Source organism: Eptatretus burgeri, chromosome 6 (assembly GCF_056783735.1).
Source record: "Eptatretus burgeri isolate ZD-2024b chromosome 6, Ebu_testis_v1, whole genome shotgun sequence".
Taxonomy (NCBI): Eukaryota; Metazoa; Chordata; class Myxini; order Myxiniformes; family Myxinidae; genus Eptatretus; species Eptatretus burgeri.
In genome coordinates, this window is record NC_140966.1 from 58400887 (window position 1) to 58419360 (window position 18474).

Sequence of the window (18474 nt, forward strand, 5' to 3'; positions counted from 1 at the left end):
AGATGTTTCCACAGTTCCCACAGTAGAATATACTCCCAGAAAGCTTCAAATGTTAAAAGATTTCAGTCAAATGACGGAGGAAGAATTAGAGCATTTAGGAGAATTAGAATATGATGATGAAGGTTTATTTCAACAACTGGAAGAGATTAATCAACCCCTGATTATATTGTGAATGCTATTCAAAACAATGAATATTCAGCGGATTCAAAAACCAAAGCAGGACTCATTCCAACAGAACAACCAGCAATATTTCATCTTGTTCAAGAAAAGGTATTGATATTTAATGATGAATTAAGGTTCTTAAGTTCTGCTCAACCCCTGTTAAACTAACTCCGAGATTAATGTTTCTTCTCACAAAAGATGGAAGACAAGGTTCAACTGTGAGGGATGAATCAAAGTATATTGATAAACCATTGGATATGGAAAATAATGATGATAGAGTATATATTGATTTGCTGAACACTCTAAATTATAAGGTTATTCTTTCTGGTAAAAGTAGGAAGAATGAGAAGGAGAAACACATTATTCAGGCTTTAAGTATCCTTGGTTCAGGTATTAGTTTTCTTCCAAATGACCCATCGCAATTAGTTAATAGACTTATTGTTGTTAGGCAGTAAGAAGGCTGGAAATAACAATTGTTTTAATGAAGCATCAGCCATTTTAGACCAGTTGATGAACATGAAAATAATTAATAAATCTCAATATAAAGACATTTTATCTCATATTAAATAAGATGAGAAGCACAATCCTGAGTTTTAATTTCACAACAAGCGACCACACATCTTCATTCCCATACCCACTACAACTTGACACAACAAAAGAATATGAGGCATCTTTATTGTCCATGGAAACTTATAATACCTTATTTAATATAACCGAGAAAAATGACAAGTTTAGTTATAATCCGGGAAGTGGATACAAAACGATAACAGTCTCACCCGGAGCATACGAGATTTCTCAAATATCTTCCGAAATTGCTCGTCTTATGAAAGAACAGGGTGATGAACCAAAAAATATTGTTATAAACATTCAAAAACATACTTCAAAATCAACGATTAAAGTTAAAAATAACTACAAGGTTGATTTCACAATTGATAATTCATTTAGAGAGTTATTAGGTTTCTCCTCAAAAAAGATTGAAACTAATGGGACGTTTTACAGTGATAATGTCATTCAAATATCCTCAGGAATAAATTCGGTGTTAATTCACTGTGATTTGATTGATGGTGCTTATAATGATGGAAAAAAAAAAATACAATATTTTCATTCAGCGCATACTCAACCCCAATTGGTTATAAATTCAATATGGAACCTAAAAATTTGGTTTATCTACCTGTGTCAGGAAAAACCATACACAGAGTAAATTTTAGGATAACCGACCAAGATAATCGTGTGATTTCTTTTAATGGAGAAGTTATATCCATCAGAATTCACCTACGTGAAGTTTTTCAATAAATAAATACGATGGTTATTGTGAGGAAACACGAGTTGGGAAAATATAAAATAATTACAGGGGATGGGATGTTCCTTTCCCCGTACTACAAGGGTGAAGGTATGTATCTTGGTAGAGGATACTATAAACCTAAGAGACAAAGGGGTGTCGGACATCAATTTAGAGGAGATGGGATAATTGATACTCTCATGGGTATTGGTTCAACTATTCTTAAACATAAAGACCTAATTGGTTCAACTGCTTCTGCTGTGGGAAATGTAGCAGGTGCTGTAAAGAGTATAAAAGATGCTCAGAAGGAATCTCATAAATTACAAGCAATAAAAGAAATTAAGAAAGGTAAAACTCAGTTGTCCCCCAAGAACGACAGAAAATAATTCAAATACTTGGATCAGGGTTTCAAAAGTTTTAACATCTTTTTTCCTAAATAAATACAAGTATGGAAGCAATTGATAGTATCTATGATTTGGATGATACTATTATTATCTCAAACTCCACTAAAAAAGAAGATTACTTCAAGGTAAATGCAATAACTGGAACAGACTGGAATACAAATGGTACAAAAAGTTTTGAAATAAATAATCAACAAACCTATTTGAATCTCTCCGAAAGTTTCTTGTTGTGTAAATTTAAATTCACTAAGGCTGGGAATAACACAAACGCTACACTTGTAAATGATTTCTTCTGGAAAATGTTTGATAGTGTGCGATTGTATATTGGAACACAAGAAGTTGAAGCGGTTGATTATGTCTCTGCTGTATCTGAAATGATGAAATTTACACTCTATACATTCAGTGATAGAATGGGAAAGGGGTCTGTCGAAGGTTTTATTCCTGATATGTCAACGGGAACAAACACAGACCCTGGATATATTCAAAGGAAAGGAATGTATAATGATGATACAAAAGCAGAAAATAGTTTTACTGTGGCAGTTCCTCTTAAAGGTATATTTGGATTTTGTGATTATGATAAAGTTCTGTATGGTCTTAAAATTAGATTTCAACTACAAAGGAATGATAATGAAAATAGATTGCTTTTTGGTGTTGGTAGTGCTTTTGGTGAACAGAATAAATTTGTAATTGAGGAGATGAGTTGGTATATCAGTGAATATACTCCTAATCTTAAAACAGAAGAGATGTTGAATCGAAGACTTAACTCAAAGAAACCACTCAGTGTATCATACCTCAAAAGAAGATGTCAACACGTTAAACTCAATCAAACTACTTACACGTGGAATTTGGGTGTTCTGGAAGGAAAGCCACGATATCTGTGGATGATTTTTAAAAAGCCAGATGGTGATACTGCGACTGATAAGAATAATGCATTGAGTGATAATGCTAAGGTGAAACAACTTCGCGTTTCTCTAGATGGAACATTTTATCCACGAGATAGATTGGAAATTAATTGGGAAAAAAATGATTTTGCTGAAGCATACAAGTCTTACCAAAAGGTGTGTGAAAGTAATGGAAATAAAGAACCTATTTTGGATATGACAGCATTTAAAAGTTTGTATACAATCTATGCGTTTGACCTGAGCGCTCAAAAGGAAACTATAAAGTCTAATCGAGTGGATACTTCCCTATACATTGAAAGAGGAGAGAGTGAAGAAGTTGATACATATTGTTTGCTTTTGGAAGAAACAGAATTGCAGATTAATACAGATAATGGTGTGATGATTAGTCTCACATAATTTTTGTTAAATAAATGAGTGGCAAAGTACCAACTGGGGTATATGTTAATCAAATCAATCTTCATAAACTATCATCTTGTGTTCAAAATCAAAAGCCTTGTACGATTAACGTTAATACAATTCAGAGAAAAGGAGCAGTAAGAATTGATGTTTTGCTCACAAGAGAACAGGTTAAAATCTTGAATGACACTGGCTCACTTAAAATTAAAATGACAAAACCAATGTTGAAAAAATATTTAATAAGAGAGACGAGTGGAGGATTTCTCCCATTTCTAATTCCTTTATTTGCTGGTTTAAGTGCGGTTGGAGCATTGACGGGTGGTATTTCAACAGCGGTGAAAACTGCCAACGAAAGGAAGGCTCAACTCCAGGCTCAAAAAGAATTGGAAAGACATAACAAAGAGTTGGAGAAACAAATTAGTGGAAGTGGTGTAATTGTAGATTTTGCTGAAAAACTTGAAGGTCTGCCTGATAAAGCGAGATTGTTAGTTGGAGATATGCTTTCTTCTATAGCACAAGCAGGTGTAAAATTAACGAAAAGAGGTAATGGATTATATCTTTCTAATAAATAAATGAGCATTGATGAGTGGTTTACAGAATTTGGAAAGAATACAACATCAAATTTACAACTTGCCAAATATTGTAAGAAATTAAAAATTCATAATGTGGTTATTTGTATGAGAGATGAATTAACAAATGTGCCGAAACATACAAAGAATATTATTATGAACTTAGAAGATAATGATGGGAACGGTTCTCATTGGGTTTGTATTTTTAATAGTCAAGACAAATATTATTTTGATAGTTTTGGTCTTCCACCACCTGTTGAAGTCATAAAATTCTTACAGAATGGTGTTTATCAAACATTTCAAGTCCAAGAATTAAATTCTAAGTGTTGTGGTCAATTATGTCTTCTTCTTCTTCTTCTTTCGGCTGCTCCCGTTAGGGGTCGCCACAGCGGATCATCAGTATGATCCGCATAGTGATTTGGCACATGTTTTACGCCGGATGCCCTTCCTGACGCAACCCTGGTCGCCTCTTACGACACAGGGATATGGTACACCTATTTTAACCGGGGTATACACCGGCCCAGTACACTGGTACTCATTTCGCCGACCTCGGAAGGATGACAGGCTGAGTCAACCCCCTGGTGTATTAATTCAGTGGCCCAACGGGGCTTGAACTCAGGACCTTTTGGATCCCAAGCCGCTGCCCTAACCACTGTGCCAACACCAGGCTGTGGTCAATTATGTCTATATGTGTTATTTCAACTCAACAAAAATAAAAATTTTTATGATATTATTTTTAATCTAATATAAATGACTTATGTTGGTAAAGATGGTTCTATCTTTGGTGTATCTCAAGAACTGGATATTGATTTATCAAATTATTATACAAAGGCACAGGCTGAACGACATAAATATAATATAAACAAAAATATTAACATGAAAAATGCTTATAAATTAAAAAATTATCCAAGCCCGACTGACGCGAATGACTTGGTGAGATTAAGCGATTTATCACAATATATATATATATATATATATATATATATATATATATATATATATATATATATATATATATATATATATATATATATATATATATATATATATATACTTAAATAAAACGGCTGTGTATTCCAAAGATACAGAAGTGTTGATATTATCTCCAGGTCATACAGAATTCACAGTTCGAATTAAAATAAATTTTTATAAAGAAGGGCGTATCGTTTGTATGAGAATAGAACAATGGGGGTATGATATGAATGATTTAGGGTATAATTGGTCATTTAAAATTAACCTCGAAGACCTGGAACAATTAAATCAGTCTCGTAAGGAAGAATATTATGCACTTGGTATCGAGAATGAGTTTTGTGGAGCCACGATTAGTAAACAACAAATAAAAGAATTTAATAAGAGTAAATATAATAATGGTTTTGCCCTTGTTTATCTCATGAAAACAGAAAAAACAGGATTATATATAATAAGTAAGGAAATACAAAATGATTTAACTATGGGAAGATGGGGAGGTGTTTCGTGCCATAATATTATTCTAACATATATTTCTAATACATAAATGACAGCAAGAAGGGTTCAAGAAAATTATCATTTCTGTGTCCAAGCATACCTTCAAGAAAAGGGTATTCGTTATTTTAATAAATATGTTCTACAACATAAGAATGAGGTATTTTCAATAAAAGATTGGCATTATGCTGATGTTGATAAACCGACAACTTTAGATTTAATTAGAATGTTAAATAATGAAAAAATTATAAGGTTAAGAAAAGGTAAGGCTCTTTTAGAAATTCAAAAGAAATTTTATTGGTTTCCTGTTGTAAAAAAAATTATTTTGGATACAGGAATAACAAGAAATCCTGATGAATATATGTATAATATTCTATGGGGTGTAAACGATTCAAGGATAGTAAGGGATGAGGAAGGAGTTGAAGAAGAGAGGGAAGAGGAGGAAAAGGAGGAAAGAGAGAATAGAGAGAGGGAGGAAAGAGAGAAGAGAGAGAGGGAGAAGAAAGAGAAGGAGGAAAAGGAGAAGAGAGAGAAGGAGGAAAGAGAGAAGAGAGAGAGGGAGGAAAGAGAGAGAATGAATAAATATCAAAATATGGAAACCAGTGAGATTCAAAAAAGATTGGTGGTATTACAGAAAATAACTCAACCCACCGAGGAGGAAAACAAAGAATTGACAAGTCTATTTGCAATACTTTCGACAAGACTATTAGCATCGACAAGATATGGATTTTAATTCAAGTTTTTCATTTTTTTTCTTAAATAAATGGAGGAGAGAGTGAAGGCATTTCTAAGGATTCTTTATGTTTTAAAAATTAAGATTCAAATGTGCATGTTGGAAACTAAAAAGGTTTTTGCACTCTGCAGGAATTTTTCTCATAAATAAATGAGTTATTGTCTCAAATGTAAAAAGAAAACTAATACTAAAAATATTTCATATATTAAAAGTAAAAATAACAGGGTTATACAAAAAGGTATATGTTCGGTGTGTGGTTCAAAAAAATCAATTTATCTCCAAACACAAACTCGGAGGAGATATACAAAAGTTTTTATCAGGAAGTAAATTTACAACTACTGGAATACCAGGGGAATTACATCTTCCAGGGTATTCTTTCTGTGGTCCAGGCACAAACTTGGATAAAAGATTAGATGAGGCAGACAATCCTAAATCCTGGAGTAAACCAATCAATAGAGTTGATGAAGTGTGCATGAGACACGATATTGATTATGGGAATACCACAACGTTGGAAGAAAAGCATGAAGCCGATAGAGAAATGTTGTATAATTTGTCTCTGATACAAAATCCAACCTTGAGAGAAAAAGTTGATAGGTTCATCGTGAAGAAGATGATTAGTGCTAAATTGAAACTTGGACTTGGAAATTCAAAAAACTTATAGGCTCTAATGATGCCATTAAGACTGAAGAGCAATTAGCTGATGAATTACATAAACCAATATTCACAAAGTTTCAGAGAAGGAAAGTTTATTCCAAGGAAGTTGATTATATCTAGTCTGCTGATTTGATTGAACTCAATAATGATGAGGGGTACATGTATGCTTTAACCGTTATTGATTTGAGGGGTAGATATGCGTGGGTTGTCCCTTTAAAAAACAAAACAGGTAATACTCTTATGTTAGCTTTTCAACAGATATTTAATAAAAGTAAGAGAAAACCTAAAAAATTGTGGACTGATGAGGGTAGAGAGTTTTATAACAAGACATTTATGAATTTTCTAAAAAATAACAGTATTACATTATACAGTACCTTTAATGAAGGGAAGGCAGTTGTTGTTGAACGTTTTAATCGTACCTTAAAAGAGAGACTATATAAAAAATTCACACAACTCGGTTCACAACAATGGTCATCTTTTATTCAGGATATTGTGGATAAGTATAATGACACGATTCACACATCAACAAATATGAAACCATCAGAAACATTTACAAAATTAAAATATGAAAAAGAGATTAATGTCAGAAAACCTAAGTTCAAAGTTGGTGATATCGTAAGAATATATAGGTGGAAATCTCATTTTGAAAAGGGTTTTACTGAACGATGGACGAAAGAACTTTTTAAAATTGTTGATGTAATAGATACAGTTCCTTGGACTTATAAAATATATGATTTGGAAGGGGAAGAGATTTTAGGTTCATTTTATTCACAGGAATTACAAAAGACAAAACTAAGCAGATAATACACTTTTGTGGACACTCGAGGGCCAAGTCCGAGGTGTACAAGTATATAATGTGTGTCAAGGGGGACGTTCTTAGATCTGTGAACCCCAAACACAGAATCCTCAACTGAATAGTCAAGGCTTAACTTTTGTTTGTTGATGTGTATGTGTGTGTGTGTGTGTCCCAACCCTCACATTCAAAATCTCAACCCCAACCCTCACATTCAAAATCTCAACCCCAACTCAATCCTCACCCAACACAATGTCTTTTTCAAAATGAGATTTCCACCTATATATATATATATATATATATTTTACGTTTTTTTTTTTTCTCTTCTTCCAATTCTGTCTTTTAAGGCTTTCAGGTTTGATGACATAGAAAGAGGGAGTAAGAACTTTCTTGATAGGTTTAAATCCCAAAGAGTGGTAGCATTTCAAGTCTTCAAAATAACCCCAACTTTCCAAGTCTCCAAGGTAGTTATTTAAACCATCAAGGCAGAACTCATTTACTGATTTTTTCAAAATTTGTGAGTCTCCAAGGTAGTTCCCATATTTAGAACCATCTTGGCAGAACCCTTTTCCTGAGTCTCCAAGGTAGTTATTTAAACCATCAAGGCAGAACTCATTTACTGATTTTTTCAAAATTTGTGAGTCTCCAAGGTAAAACTTGTATTCTGGCTCATCAACGTATAACTTGTTCAGTGGGTATTGTCTTGATAACTCACAATGAGTACTATTGCTGTAAAACTCTTTTTCAGGATTTTGCTGGTCTCCAAGGTATAACTCTTTGGTTGGGTCATCAAGGACGAACTCGTTCTGTGGGTCTTGGTCGCTCATAAGGTCTTCAACCAAGCCAACAATTTCGCCCCAAGTTGTAGCAAAAGCAGTATTTTCATTTCGTATTTCAGACACAATTTCCTGTGAGAGAAAATAATAATGTATTAATTAAGTTATTTAATTATTAAATGAGTATGCTTCAATCAAAGTTTGAAAATAGGAAAATAAAAATCTTACCTCAACAGATAAGAGGTTTGAATCCAGTTCATCAACTTGAAGGTTTAGTTCCATACAAGACAGAGAGTTCCAAGGAACACCAAAGTCATCCCACTCAAGGTCTTGGTCGCTCATAAGGTCTTCAACCAAGCCAACAATTTCCCCCCAAGTTGTAGCAAAAGCAGTATTTTCATTTTGTATTTCAGACACAATTTCCTGTGAGAGAAAATAATAATGTATTAATTAAGTTATTTAATTATTAAATGAGTATGCTTCAATCAAAGTTTGAAAATAGGAAAATAAAAATCTTACCTCAACAGATAAGAGGTTTGAATCCAGTTCATCAACTTGAAGGTTTAGTTCCATACAAGACAGAGAGTTCCAGACAAGCACACAGCACACCATTGCCAGCAAAAACAAATGTTTAAAATGGAGCCTGGGTTTGAAGCTTTTATAGAGAAAGACTGGTGGGTGTGGTTTCCTTTGGAAATTCCCTGGGCAAGCCTAGGCAAGCCTTCATTGGGAAATTTTTCAAAACCATAACATCCTGTAATTTTCTAGTGATTTCTTTGTGAGTCAGAGATGAACTGGAAATGATGTAAGAGTGGGCGGGGCTAAGCAAAAGTAGGCGGGGCTTAGGAAAAGTGGGCGTGGCTTAGAAAAATACCTCATGAAAAGTGGGCGGAGCTTAGCAAAAGTGGGCGGGGCTTAGGAAAAGTGGGCGTGGCTTAGAAAAAATACCTCATGAAAAGTGGGCGGAGCTTAGCAAAGTGGGCGGGGCTTAGAAAAGTGGGCGTGGCTTAGAAAAAATACCTCATGAAAAGTGGGCGGGGCTTAGGAAAAGTGGGCGGGGCTTAGGAAAAGTGGGCGTGGCTTAGAAAAAATACCTCATGAAAAGTGGGCGGAGCTTAGCAAAAGTGGGTGGGGCTTAGGAAAAGTGGGCGTGGCTTAGAAAAAATACCTCATGAAAAGTGGGCGGAGCTTAGCAAAGTGGGCGGGGCTTAGAAAAGTGGGCGTGGCTTAGAAAAAATACCTCATGAAAAGTGGGCGGGGCTTAGGAAAAGTGGGCGGGGCTTAGAAAAAATACCTCATGAAAAGTGGGTGGAGCTTAGCAAAAGTGGGCGGGGCTTAGGAAAAGTGGGCGTGGCTTAGAAAAAATACCTCACAAAAAGTGGGTGGAGCTTAGCAAAAGTGGGTGGGGCTTAGGAAAAGTGGGCATGGCTTAGAAAAAATACCTCACAAAAAGTGGGTGGAGCTTAGCAAAAGTGGGCGGGGCTTAACAAAAAAATAACCTGTGGCTCAGGAGGTGGTCAAACAAGAGCATTAAGAGAAGTTTATCATTTCATAATGGCACAAAAGGGGTATCTTCAAAAATATAAAGATTCAAATGTTTTGTTTGTCAATATTTTAGATGGGGATTATTGTGCAAAGAAAATTAAACTATTGAAGGAATTTGAGAATGAACAAATCTTTATAGGTTCAATGAGTGAGCTGTTCAACCCCCAGGTGTTCAATTCAATGAGGTTCAACCTCCAAGTTAAAAGGGGAGACAAATAAATATACCTTGGGATAAAAAGGGGGTTTATTTTTAGGGAAAAAAAAAAGGGAATCGCTGAAAATCCCCCATTCATTTACATGGGGAAAAGTGAGCCAGAATCAGTATTCTTACCCTACTTACCTATATATCTCACCTGAGGACCCTTTATGGTGTAATGCGAATTTCCGCAGCCGTAACAACATGTTAGTTTATTGATATGGTAAAATACGGCAAAATAAATCTCAAAATATCAAATTTCCTGGTTTTCTGTGGGGCACTCTGTAGTTTTCTATGTTCACACTTGATGGGATCATTAGGTTGTATGTGAGCATTATGTCCTTGTTTTCAATGATTGCTCTTGGTTCATATTTCCATGAGTTTTCTGAAGCTGGGATATTGAATTTTTTTGCAGATGTGCCAGTGGATTACTCCACATACATTGTTGTGTATTTGTGTGTACAGCTGTTCTGACAGGAGATTTTTTGACATTCCATGAGGAGGTGACTCATGCTTTCTGTTTCTGCCTTGCAGAACATACACCCATCCAAGTGACTCAGTGCCACTACCTTTTAAAGCCATTGGTATCGTGTCCTTGGTATTGGGCATTTATTATGATTTGTTCTCCATCTCAGTTGAGCTGACCTCTTCTTAGCCATTCCAATGAACCGACTTTGTCTATGCCCAATCTGTGCAACTCTTCATTTTTTTTTACATCTCTCTGCTCTTTTGTCATTCTCCAAATACATTGTCAGTGTATCTCTGTTGATATTTCGCTTTATATTTTTATTTTATCTTTGGGGTTGCATTCGTTTGTTTTGAATGAAAACAATGCAAGGTGGGTTAGGGATACCTTTTCTGGCTTGCTGTCTTCATGTTTGTGTACAAATTGTAATTGGTAGTCTGTTGAACTTTTCATGTACTCAGCCAATCCTACAGTTGTCATTCTGTGCACTTGCTCATTCTGTCCTCCAGGGGTCATTAAGTGCACTCCATCAGGCAGCTACCTCGTTCTCGGTGTTTTCTTTGGATGCATTAATTTTTGTATAACATTCTGTGGATGGTAAGGAGTTTCCTTGTTTTGATATCTGGATTGTTGATTTACAATTGTGGTCAGTTTATTCTTCTGCAAATGTATTGGAACACTGGTACTGCTAGTTGGTTTATAGGTGTGTGTGTGTGTGTGTGTGTGTGTGTGTGTGTGTGTGTGTGTGTGTGTGTGTGTGTGTGTGTGTGTGTGTGTGTGTGTTGACAAAGGTAAGTGGGTTATGATGTGTTGGGAATTTTTGGAATATCTATCATTAATGCCATAATTGTAGGGATTTCAAGATTGCTGAAAAAAACAGTAATTACCATTTATCTTTATTTCATTGATTTCAGGTCAACGAATTGAAGCATAATCCACGATGAATCCCAGGATAACTCAGAAGTGCTGTACCATGCATGAACAGATGTTGAAGCTGAATACTGAAAATGTATAGTACCCCACACCCCACCAAAAAAAACGCACGCATGCACCAATACACACAATGGAGGTGGATACTTTGAGACCTGGTAAGTCTCAGTTCCACCTCCTGAAACCCACCCACAGCCAACAACAGCATGGAGATAGCAACCAACAACAGCAACTAGCACGTGCACACACATGTACACACGCACGTGCACACACACACGCACACTCCCCCCTCTTGTTCCTATTTTACTTTGATATTCCTATTTCCTGTCTTGTATCTTTTTTTTTTTTTTACTGATGAACCCAATGTATATGAAACATTCACTTGACTAGTTCATGTTAACCTTTCATGACTTGTGACCATTTATCTTCTTTTTTTCCAGGTCAGGCCCCTTTTAGTTTACTTTTTCTTTTTCTATTATACGATTATCATTCTCATCCATTCTTTTGTTCTCCTTTGCTTTTGTGCCTATTTTAGGATGAGCATGTCTGGTGTACCAGCAGGTAATGATAATACTTTTGGAAAGCATATTGTCAAGTGCAGAACAGCAGTAACTGTGTAGGTATAATTTTTATAGTCCAGAAAAAAATTAATTGCCCTCCGTTTTCTTGTTCAGGAGAACCTTCAGAAGAAGAATATGCAATTACATGAACAGCATGCTGATTTCCAGGAGCAAATGAGGCAGCTTAAGACCTCACAGAATGATCTGTCCTTGAAGCTTTTGCAAAGTGAAGAAGAAAGGGATAAGGTGGATTGGGAATGATTGGAATTAGGGGATTGCAAAGTTTAAGATGAAATATGAGAAGAACAAATATACTGGAATATACAAAACAAATGAGGATACCTCATACATGGAGGATTCTAATTAAGGAAGAAGAGGCCCTTGCGAACATGAAAGTATGGACTCCACTTTCCAGATTAACTCACTCTATAAGTTTCTAAAAATGTGAGCTCATAATAAATCATTTTTAGCCAAATAAGTGTGGGCATTTACTTCCAAGTGCCCGGTATTGGCTACATAGTTCCGGTGGTGGGATTGGGATCCTCGGATCCTAAGTTCAAATCCCACTCAGCTGTTGAATTAATACCAGGTGGGGTTGACTCTGCCTGTCATCCTTCTGAGGTTGGCAAAATGAGTGCTAGCTTGCTGGTATCCTGTGTTGGAGTGGTAACCCATCCAGGATTGTGCCCAATAACCAAGGGGACTGCTTAGGCAGCATCAACGCTCTGCACAGAGTATGGTCCCAATGGATGGATGGATTTCCTTCCAAAATAATGTTGAATTTTTACCATTGAAGTTTTCATTTCTCATCAATGAATGTGTCAAACAAAATAAATACGGAATTAATGTGATTGGGACATTGATTCTGATATACAGTACCTTCAGAGAGTATTCACACCCCTTGACTTTTTCACATTTTATTGTGTTTCAGCCAGAATTTAAAATGGATTAAATTTAAGTTTTTACAAATTAATTAAAAATAAAAAGCTGAAATGTCTTGCATCAATAAGTATTCAACCCCTTTGCTATGACACTCCAAATTGAGCTCAAGTGCATCCCATTTCCTTTGAACACCATTGCGACGTCGCCACAACTTGATTGGAGTCCACCTGTGGCCAACTCCATTGAATAGACTTGATTTATAAAGGAACACACCTTTCTCAATAAGGTCCCACAGTTGACAGTGCATGTCAGAGCAGCAAATCTACCATGAAGCTCAAATAACTCTCCAGAGAACTCCGAGATAGAATTGTGGGGAGGCATCGATCTGGAGAAGGCTATAAGACAATTTATAGAGTGTTGAAAGCTGCTTCCAAGAGCACAGTGAGTTCCATCATGACGAAATGGAATGTATATGGAACTACAAAGACTTCCTAGAACTGGCTGTCCAATTAAACTGAGCAACCAGGCAAGAAGGACCTTCATCGGGCGGGGGGGGGGGTGAACAAGAACCACTGACAGAACCCAATGACCACTGACAGACCTACAGAGTTCCTGATAACCTGCCGGAAGGACAACAATCTCTGCAGCTCTTCACAAATCCAGGCTTTATGGAAGAGTGGCCAGAAGGAAGCAACCCCTGAGAAAAAGGCACATGACAGCAAAAAGTCACTGGAGTTTGCAAAATGGCACGTGAAAGACTGAGAGCATGAGGCAAAATATTCTGTGGTCTGATGAGGGGAAAACTGAACTCTTTGGCCTGAATGCAAAGTGCTATTTCTGGCAGAAAATTAAGCACAGCTAATCACCCATCCAACACCTTCCCTACCGTAAAGCATAATGGTGGCAGCATCATGCTTTGGGGATTCTTTGCAGCAGAAAGAACTGTGAGACTTTGAAGGATAGAGGGAACAATGAATGGAGCCAAATGCAGACAAATCCTTGAGGAGAACCTGCTTCAGAGTGCAAAAGACTTTATAATGCGGCAAAGATTAATGTTCCAACAGGACAATGACCCCGAGCATACAGCCAAAGCAACACTGGAATGGCTTCAGAACAAGAACGTGAAAGTCTTTGAGTGGCCCAGCCAAAGCCCAGCCCAAGCAAAAATAGCATTTCCTTCCTGTAGTAATTCTTTGCAGACAGCTGCAGTAGTCCTTGTTACCAACGAGAGTATATGAGAGTACTACTCTCATATACTATATTTCTAACTGTAGCGTTTTTGCCTGGGAGACTTGAATCCCATTGAAATCTGTGGAAAGACTTGAAGATTGCTGTTTACCAATGCTCCCTATGCAACTTGACAGAGTTTGAGCAAATCTGCAAGAATGAATAGGAGAAAATCTCCAAATCCAGATCTGCAAAGCTGATACAGACATACACAAGAAGAATCAAAGCTGTAATTGCTGCCAAAAACACTTTTACAAAGTATTATCTCAGGCGCTTGAATACTTATTGACGCAAGACATTTCAGTTTTTCATTTCTAATTAATTTGTAAGAATTTATAAAAACATGTTTTCACTTTATTATTATTGGGTATTCCGTGTGGATCAGTGAAAAAAATTATATTTAATCCATTTTAAATTTAGACTGTCACGACAAAATGTCACAAAAGTCAAGCAGTATGAACACTTTCTGAAAGCACTGTAGAAAAAGGATTTTGCAGTTTGTTCTGGCTCCATTTATGATCTCTAGCCCCATTAATTGTTATTGAGAATCTCAGCATATTGATCCCAAATTGGGCAGCCTTGAGGTTTGATAAAAGAAAATTCCTATAGAGTAAAACAATCACAATCAATTGCTCTGGTACCTTGTACATGTTGCTGTGTTTGAGCCTGGGGAGTAACTGTTGAAATCTATCTGTCTGGATTCTTCCAAACATCTTCGTTCTTTGTTGCTTTCACACTTCTTTCTAATTTTTTTCCCATCTTAATTCATTTTTTCATTTTCTTATTCTTTTTTCTTTTCTTCATAATTCTCTTTATTCATTTTCTTTTTTCATCATTCTCTTTATTATCCTCACCGAAGGAGAGGGTATTGCGTTTGGGTCTGTTAGAAAAACAAACAAATTGTCTGTCTGTCTTTGTTTGTTTGTCCGCACAGAACTTTCGTGTTTTTCTCCACAACCACTTGTCAGATTGAGACGAAATTTTCACCATCGGAGCAACTACTCATGTGGAATGTTGCAATCATCATTATGATGTTATAGGTCACGTGGTGTGGCATCCATGTTGGAAAAATGGAAAAACTTTGGACCTCCATCTCTGAAACCACACCAAGGAAAAATAATTCAAACTTGGCACATGGCAAGTGCTCCTCATGGGGAATAAGTGTGATTTTTTTTTAATGACATCATAGGTGCCTTCGTTATGACATTATAATTGCATATGTGGAACACTACATCTGATCAGTATGAAAATTTTTGAAGGTCATCTAGGAATAAAATGATCCACAGAAAGAAAAAAAATAGATGACGTCATCAGTCACATGATTTGCCAGCCATATGTTTGTTTGTTATAAAATATTCAAGAATCTTCTGTGAAGTGGCTGAACAGATTGAGGCAAAACTTTACACAAATGACCGCCTATCCATGAAGAACTAAAGGTTCACAAATATGACATCAATGGTCATATGGTTTGGCAGCCGTATTGGATTTACCCTAAAACGTATATAAATCTTCTCCAGAACGGCTGGACAGATCAAGGGGAGTCTTCACACAAATATTCCCCAAACCTTGGGTGTACAATTTTCTTTAGGAATAATTGATAGGTCACATGATTTGACAGACATTGGATTGAAGAAAAATATTAAATAATGTTTTCTCTGGAACCACTTAATCAATCGACGTGAAACTTCACATTTATGATAGAGTAGTGATGGGGAATACATGTTTTGAATTTCAATTTGGTCAGAGACTTGGTCTGGCAGCCAGAATTATTAGATTTTTTTTGTAAGGCTCATTTGGCTGTGCCTGGATTGGTTTGAGGATAGAGGAGTAGCAGCTGAAATGGAAATCTTATTCTGGTTCCTCCTGATGACTTCATATTTGCTTTTTGCTTGTTTGTGTTCCTTCTGATCACTCCAATACAGGACTGTACCTCTTTCATTTTCCATTTTATTTGACTTTAATTTGTTTTAATCCCATTCCAAATTCAATTGAATAATAATGAAAAACGTCATGGGACAGGGTCAAGTGTCCAATCAAAGCGGGACTTCTTGGAACCTGATCATCACTACCAGCAGTTATAAAGTGGCAGTTTTAATAATGTCTCTTATTAATCATGCAACACACCAGTACACAAACGCCTCACAAAATACACCACACAAAACTACACCAACACCACACAAAACAAGTTCTGGCGAGGGTCTGCAATCTCTGATTGCTCTTTCTAGTTCATTCTAATTCTGGCTTTTTCTTTTCTTTCATCTCTTTTACTTTTTATTCCTCTCTTTCGTTATCTATCTTTCTAAGTAGAAGTGAATTCTTGCAGAAAATTTTCTGTAAGGCTTATTTGGCTGCGCCTGGATGGGTTTGAGGGTTGTGGAGTAGCAGTTGAAACCCGAATCCTATCCAGGTTCCTCCTGTTAACTCCATCTTTGCTCCTTACTTCTTTGGGCTCCTTCTTGGTCTGCCATTTCATTATGTTTGTACCATATCCTGATGCTGTGTGGACTGTACTTCCCCGCTGACAGGCCTCTGGTAGCTTGTACTTGTTGCTGCGTTTGAGCCTGGCGAGTAACTGCTGAAATCTATCTGTCCGGGTTCTTCCTGACATCTTTGTTCTTTGTTGCTTTCAAACTTCTTTGTCTTTCCCCCCACCCCCCCCTCCACAAATCTTTATAATTTTTATTTATTTATTCATAATTCTCTTTATTAATTTTTTTTTCATCATTCTCTTTATTCATTCTAATTCTGGCTTTTTCTTCTCTTTCATCTCTTTTACTCTTTATTCCTCTCTTCTGTTATCGACCTTTCTAAGAAGTGAATTCTTGCACAAAATTTTCTGTAAGGCTCATTTTGCTGCGCCTGGAATGGTTTGAGGGTTGTGGAGTAGTGTTTGAAACCCCGAATCCTATTCAGGTTCCTCTTGTTGACTCCATCTTTGCTCTTTGCTTCTTTGGGTTCCTTCTTGGTCTTCCGTTACATTAAAATAGATCGTGATAAAGACATTTTACTCGGCCACCCATTGATGTATGATTGACACTGTTTCTTATAATAGGCTGAAAGAATAATGGATGACTCAAAATTATGCTGCCTTTTTTTAAATACACATTTGGAAGCTCACGGGGTGCCAAAGGGCAGGACCTTATCAATACGAACTGCAATGGATTTTAAAAATTATTATTAAGTTCTTTTTTGAAAACAATGTCGAGGCTCGTATGAGAGCTAATGCACAGAATGTACAACAAGGGGAGCAGGAGATGAGATGGACGGGAGAGGGAAGGGCAAAACAGTGGGGAACAGAGACATGGAGATCTGTGGAAGGGAGAGGGATGGGGCTGGGTACACGGGGTAAACGAGATGGACACGACAGGAACTTTCAGGTCCTTACACGACGGGGACTTTCAAGAAGGAAAGCAGGGAATTTGAAGGAGGTGAGTTTAGGTTGGATTAACAGGGGTAGAAAAGATCATGGTTTTGTATGATTATGGTGAACAGCCATTTTGAAGACCTGGAGGAAAGAGTGGGATTGAAGAGAGTGTGAGAGTTTGATCCAAAGGTGGAAAAATAGAGGAATGAAAGAGTGAAGGTGAGCAGTGATTCTTCATTTTGGTAATATTACCAGAAGGGGGTTGCTGGCGGACCTTGAGCACACTGCATAAATATGGGGGGACATATTGCAGAAAGAGCGGGGGGAGGGGTGTGTGGGGGGGCGAGGCCAAAGAGGCGACGGTAGAAGACAGAAAGACCACTGACCTGCCTGGCTGAGAGACCCAAATAACTCAGCCTCATTGCGGGAGATACCAATGATCCTAAATACCTTGGTTTCCACAGCATGAACCTGAAAAAGTCGTGAGGCAGAAGCAGCAGCCCAGAGGGGTGAGCAGTGCTCCATCAGGCTGCAGACGAAAGCTTTGTATGTGGTCAGGAGCTCAGGTGTGCCAAGGAAGGACTTTGCACGATGGAGGATGCCCAGTCAGTGACTGGCTTTGGAGGCCAGCTTGGAAATGTGGCTTTCCCAGGAAAGATTATGGCAGATAGTGAGACCCAGAAGCTTGAATTAAAGGACTTCTTCAAGAGGATTGTTGAGAAAGTAGATGGGGAGGGGGGAGGGGGTTCCTGACTGTCCTGTCGGAGAGATAAAGTGAGTGTGAGATTTGTCAGGATTATAAGATATGTTCCACATGTTGGACCAGCTTGTGATTTTATCCAGATCTGCAGAGAGTGAAGAGGCTGCTGCTTGCTGATCTGAGGGATGAGAGATGGTATGGCAGGGGGTGGAGTCATCAGCAAACTATTAAAAAATGGATTATGAATCATATTATAAATGTAATGCCTTATCCTTGAGATTCCGGACTGGTGCTGGTCTGTGAAAGGAAAGCTAATGGTCTGCTGAGTAATGCCAGAAAAGTGCATCCCCCAAAAATAAAAATCAGGAAGTCAGTGGACTTGCTTCCAATTTTGGGATGGCATTTTAATTCATTAATTCCTTAATTAATTCATCCATAGGTTGAATACATCACAAATCCTCAACAAGAAAAACCAGAT

General features: G+C 37.1%; 1 protein-coding gene across 17 annotated transcripts in view; it reads left to right on the plus strand.

Annotated features, from left to right (window-relative positions):
• CCDC78 (coiled-coil domain containing 78) overlaps positions 1–18474 on the plus strand; it is a 181178-nt gene that overhangs the window by 26486 nt on the left and 136218 nt on the right. For 12 of the 17 annotated variants that reach the window (XR_015059250.1, XR_015059247.1, XR_015059249.1 and 9 more), the window contains exons 2-3: positions 11248–11342; positions 11938–12069. Coding sequence is in view for 13 of the 17 variants with exons in the window: in XM_085885184.1 (XP_085741310.1) it covers positions 11274–11342; positions 11938–12069 (201 nt within the window). In the remaining 4 variants the exon portion in view is untranslated. Of the gene's footprint in view, positions 1–10197; positions 10931–11247; positions 11343–11798; positions 11825–11937; positions 12070–18474 lie in introns of those variants that run through there. The other 5 variants (XM_085885192.1, XM_085885194.1, XM_085885195.1 and 2 more) reach the window with 3 other exon arrangements.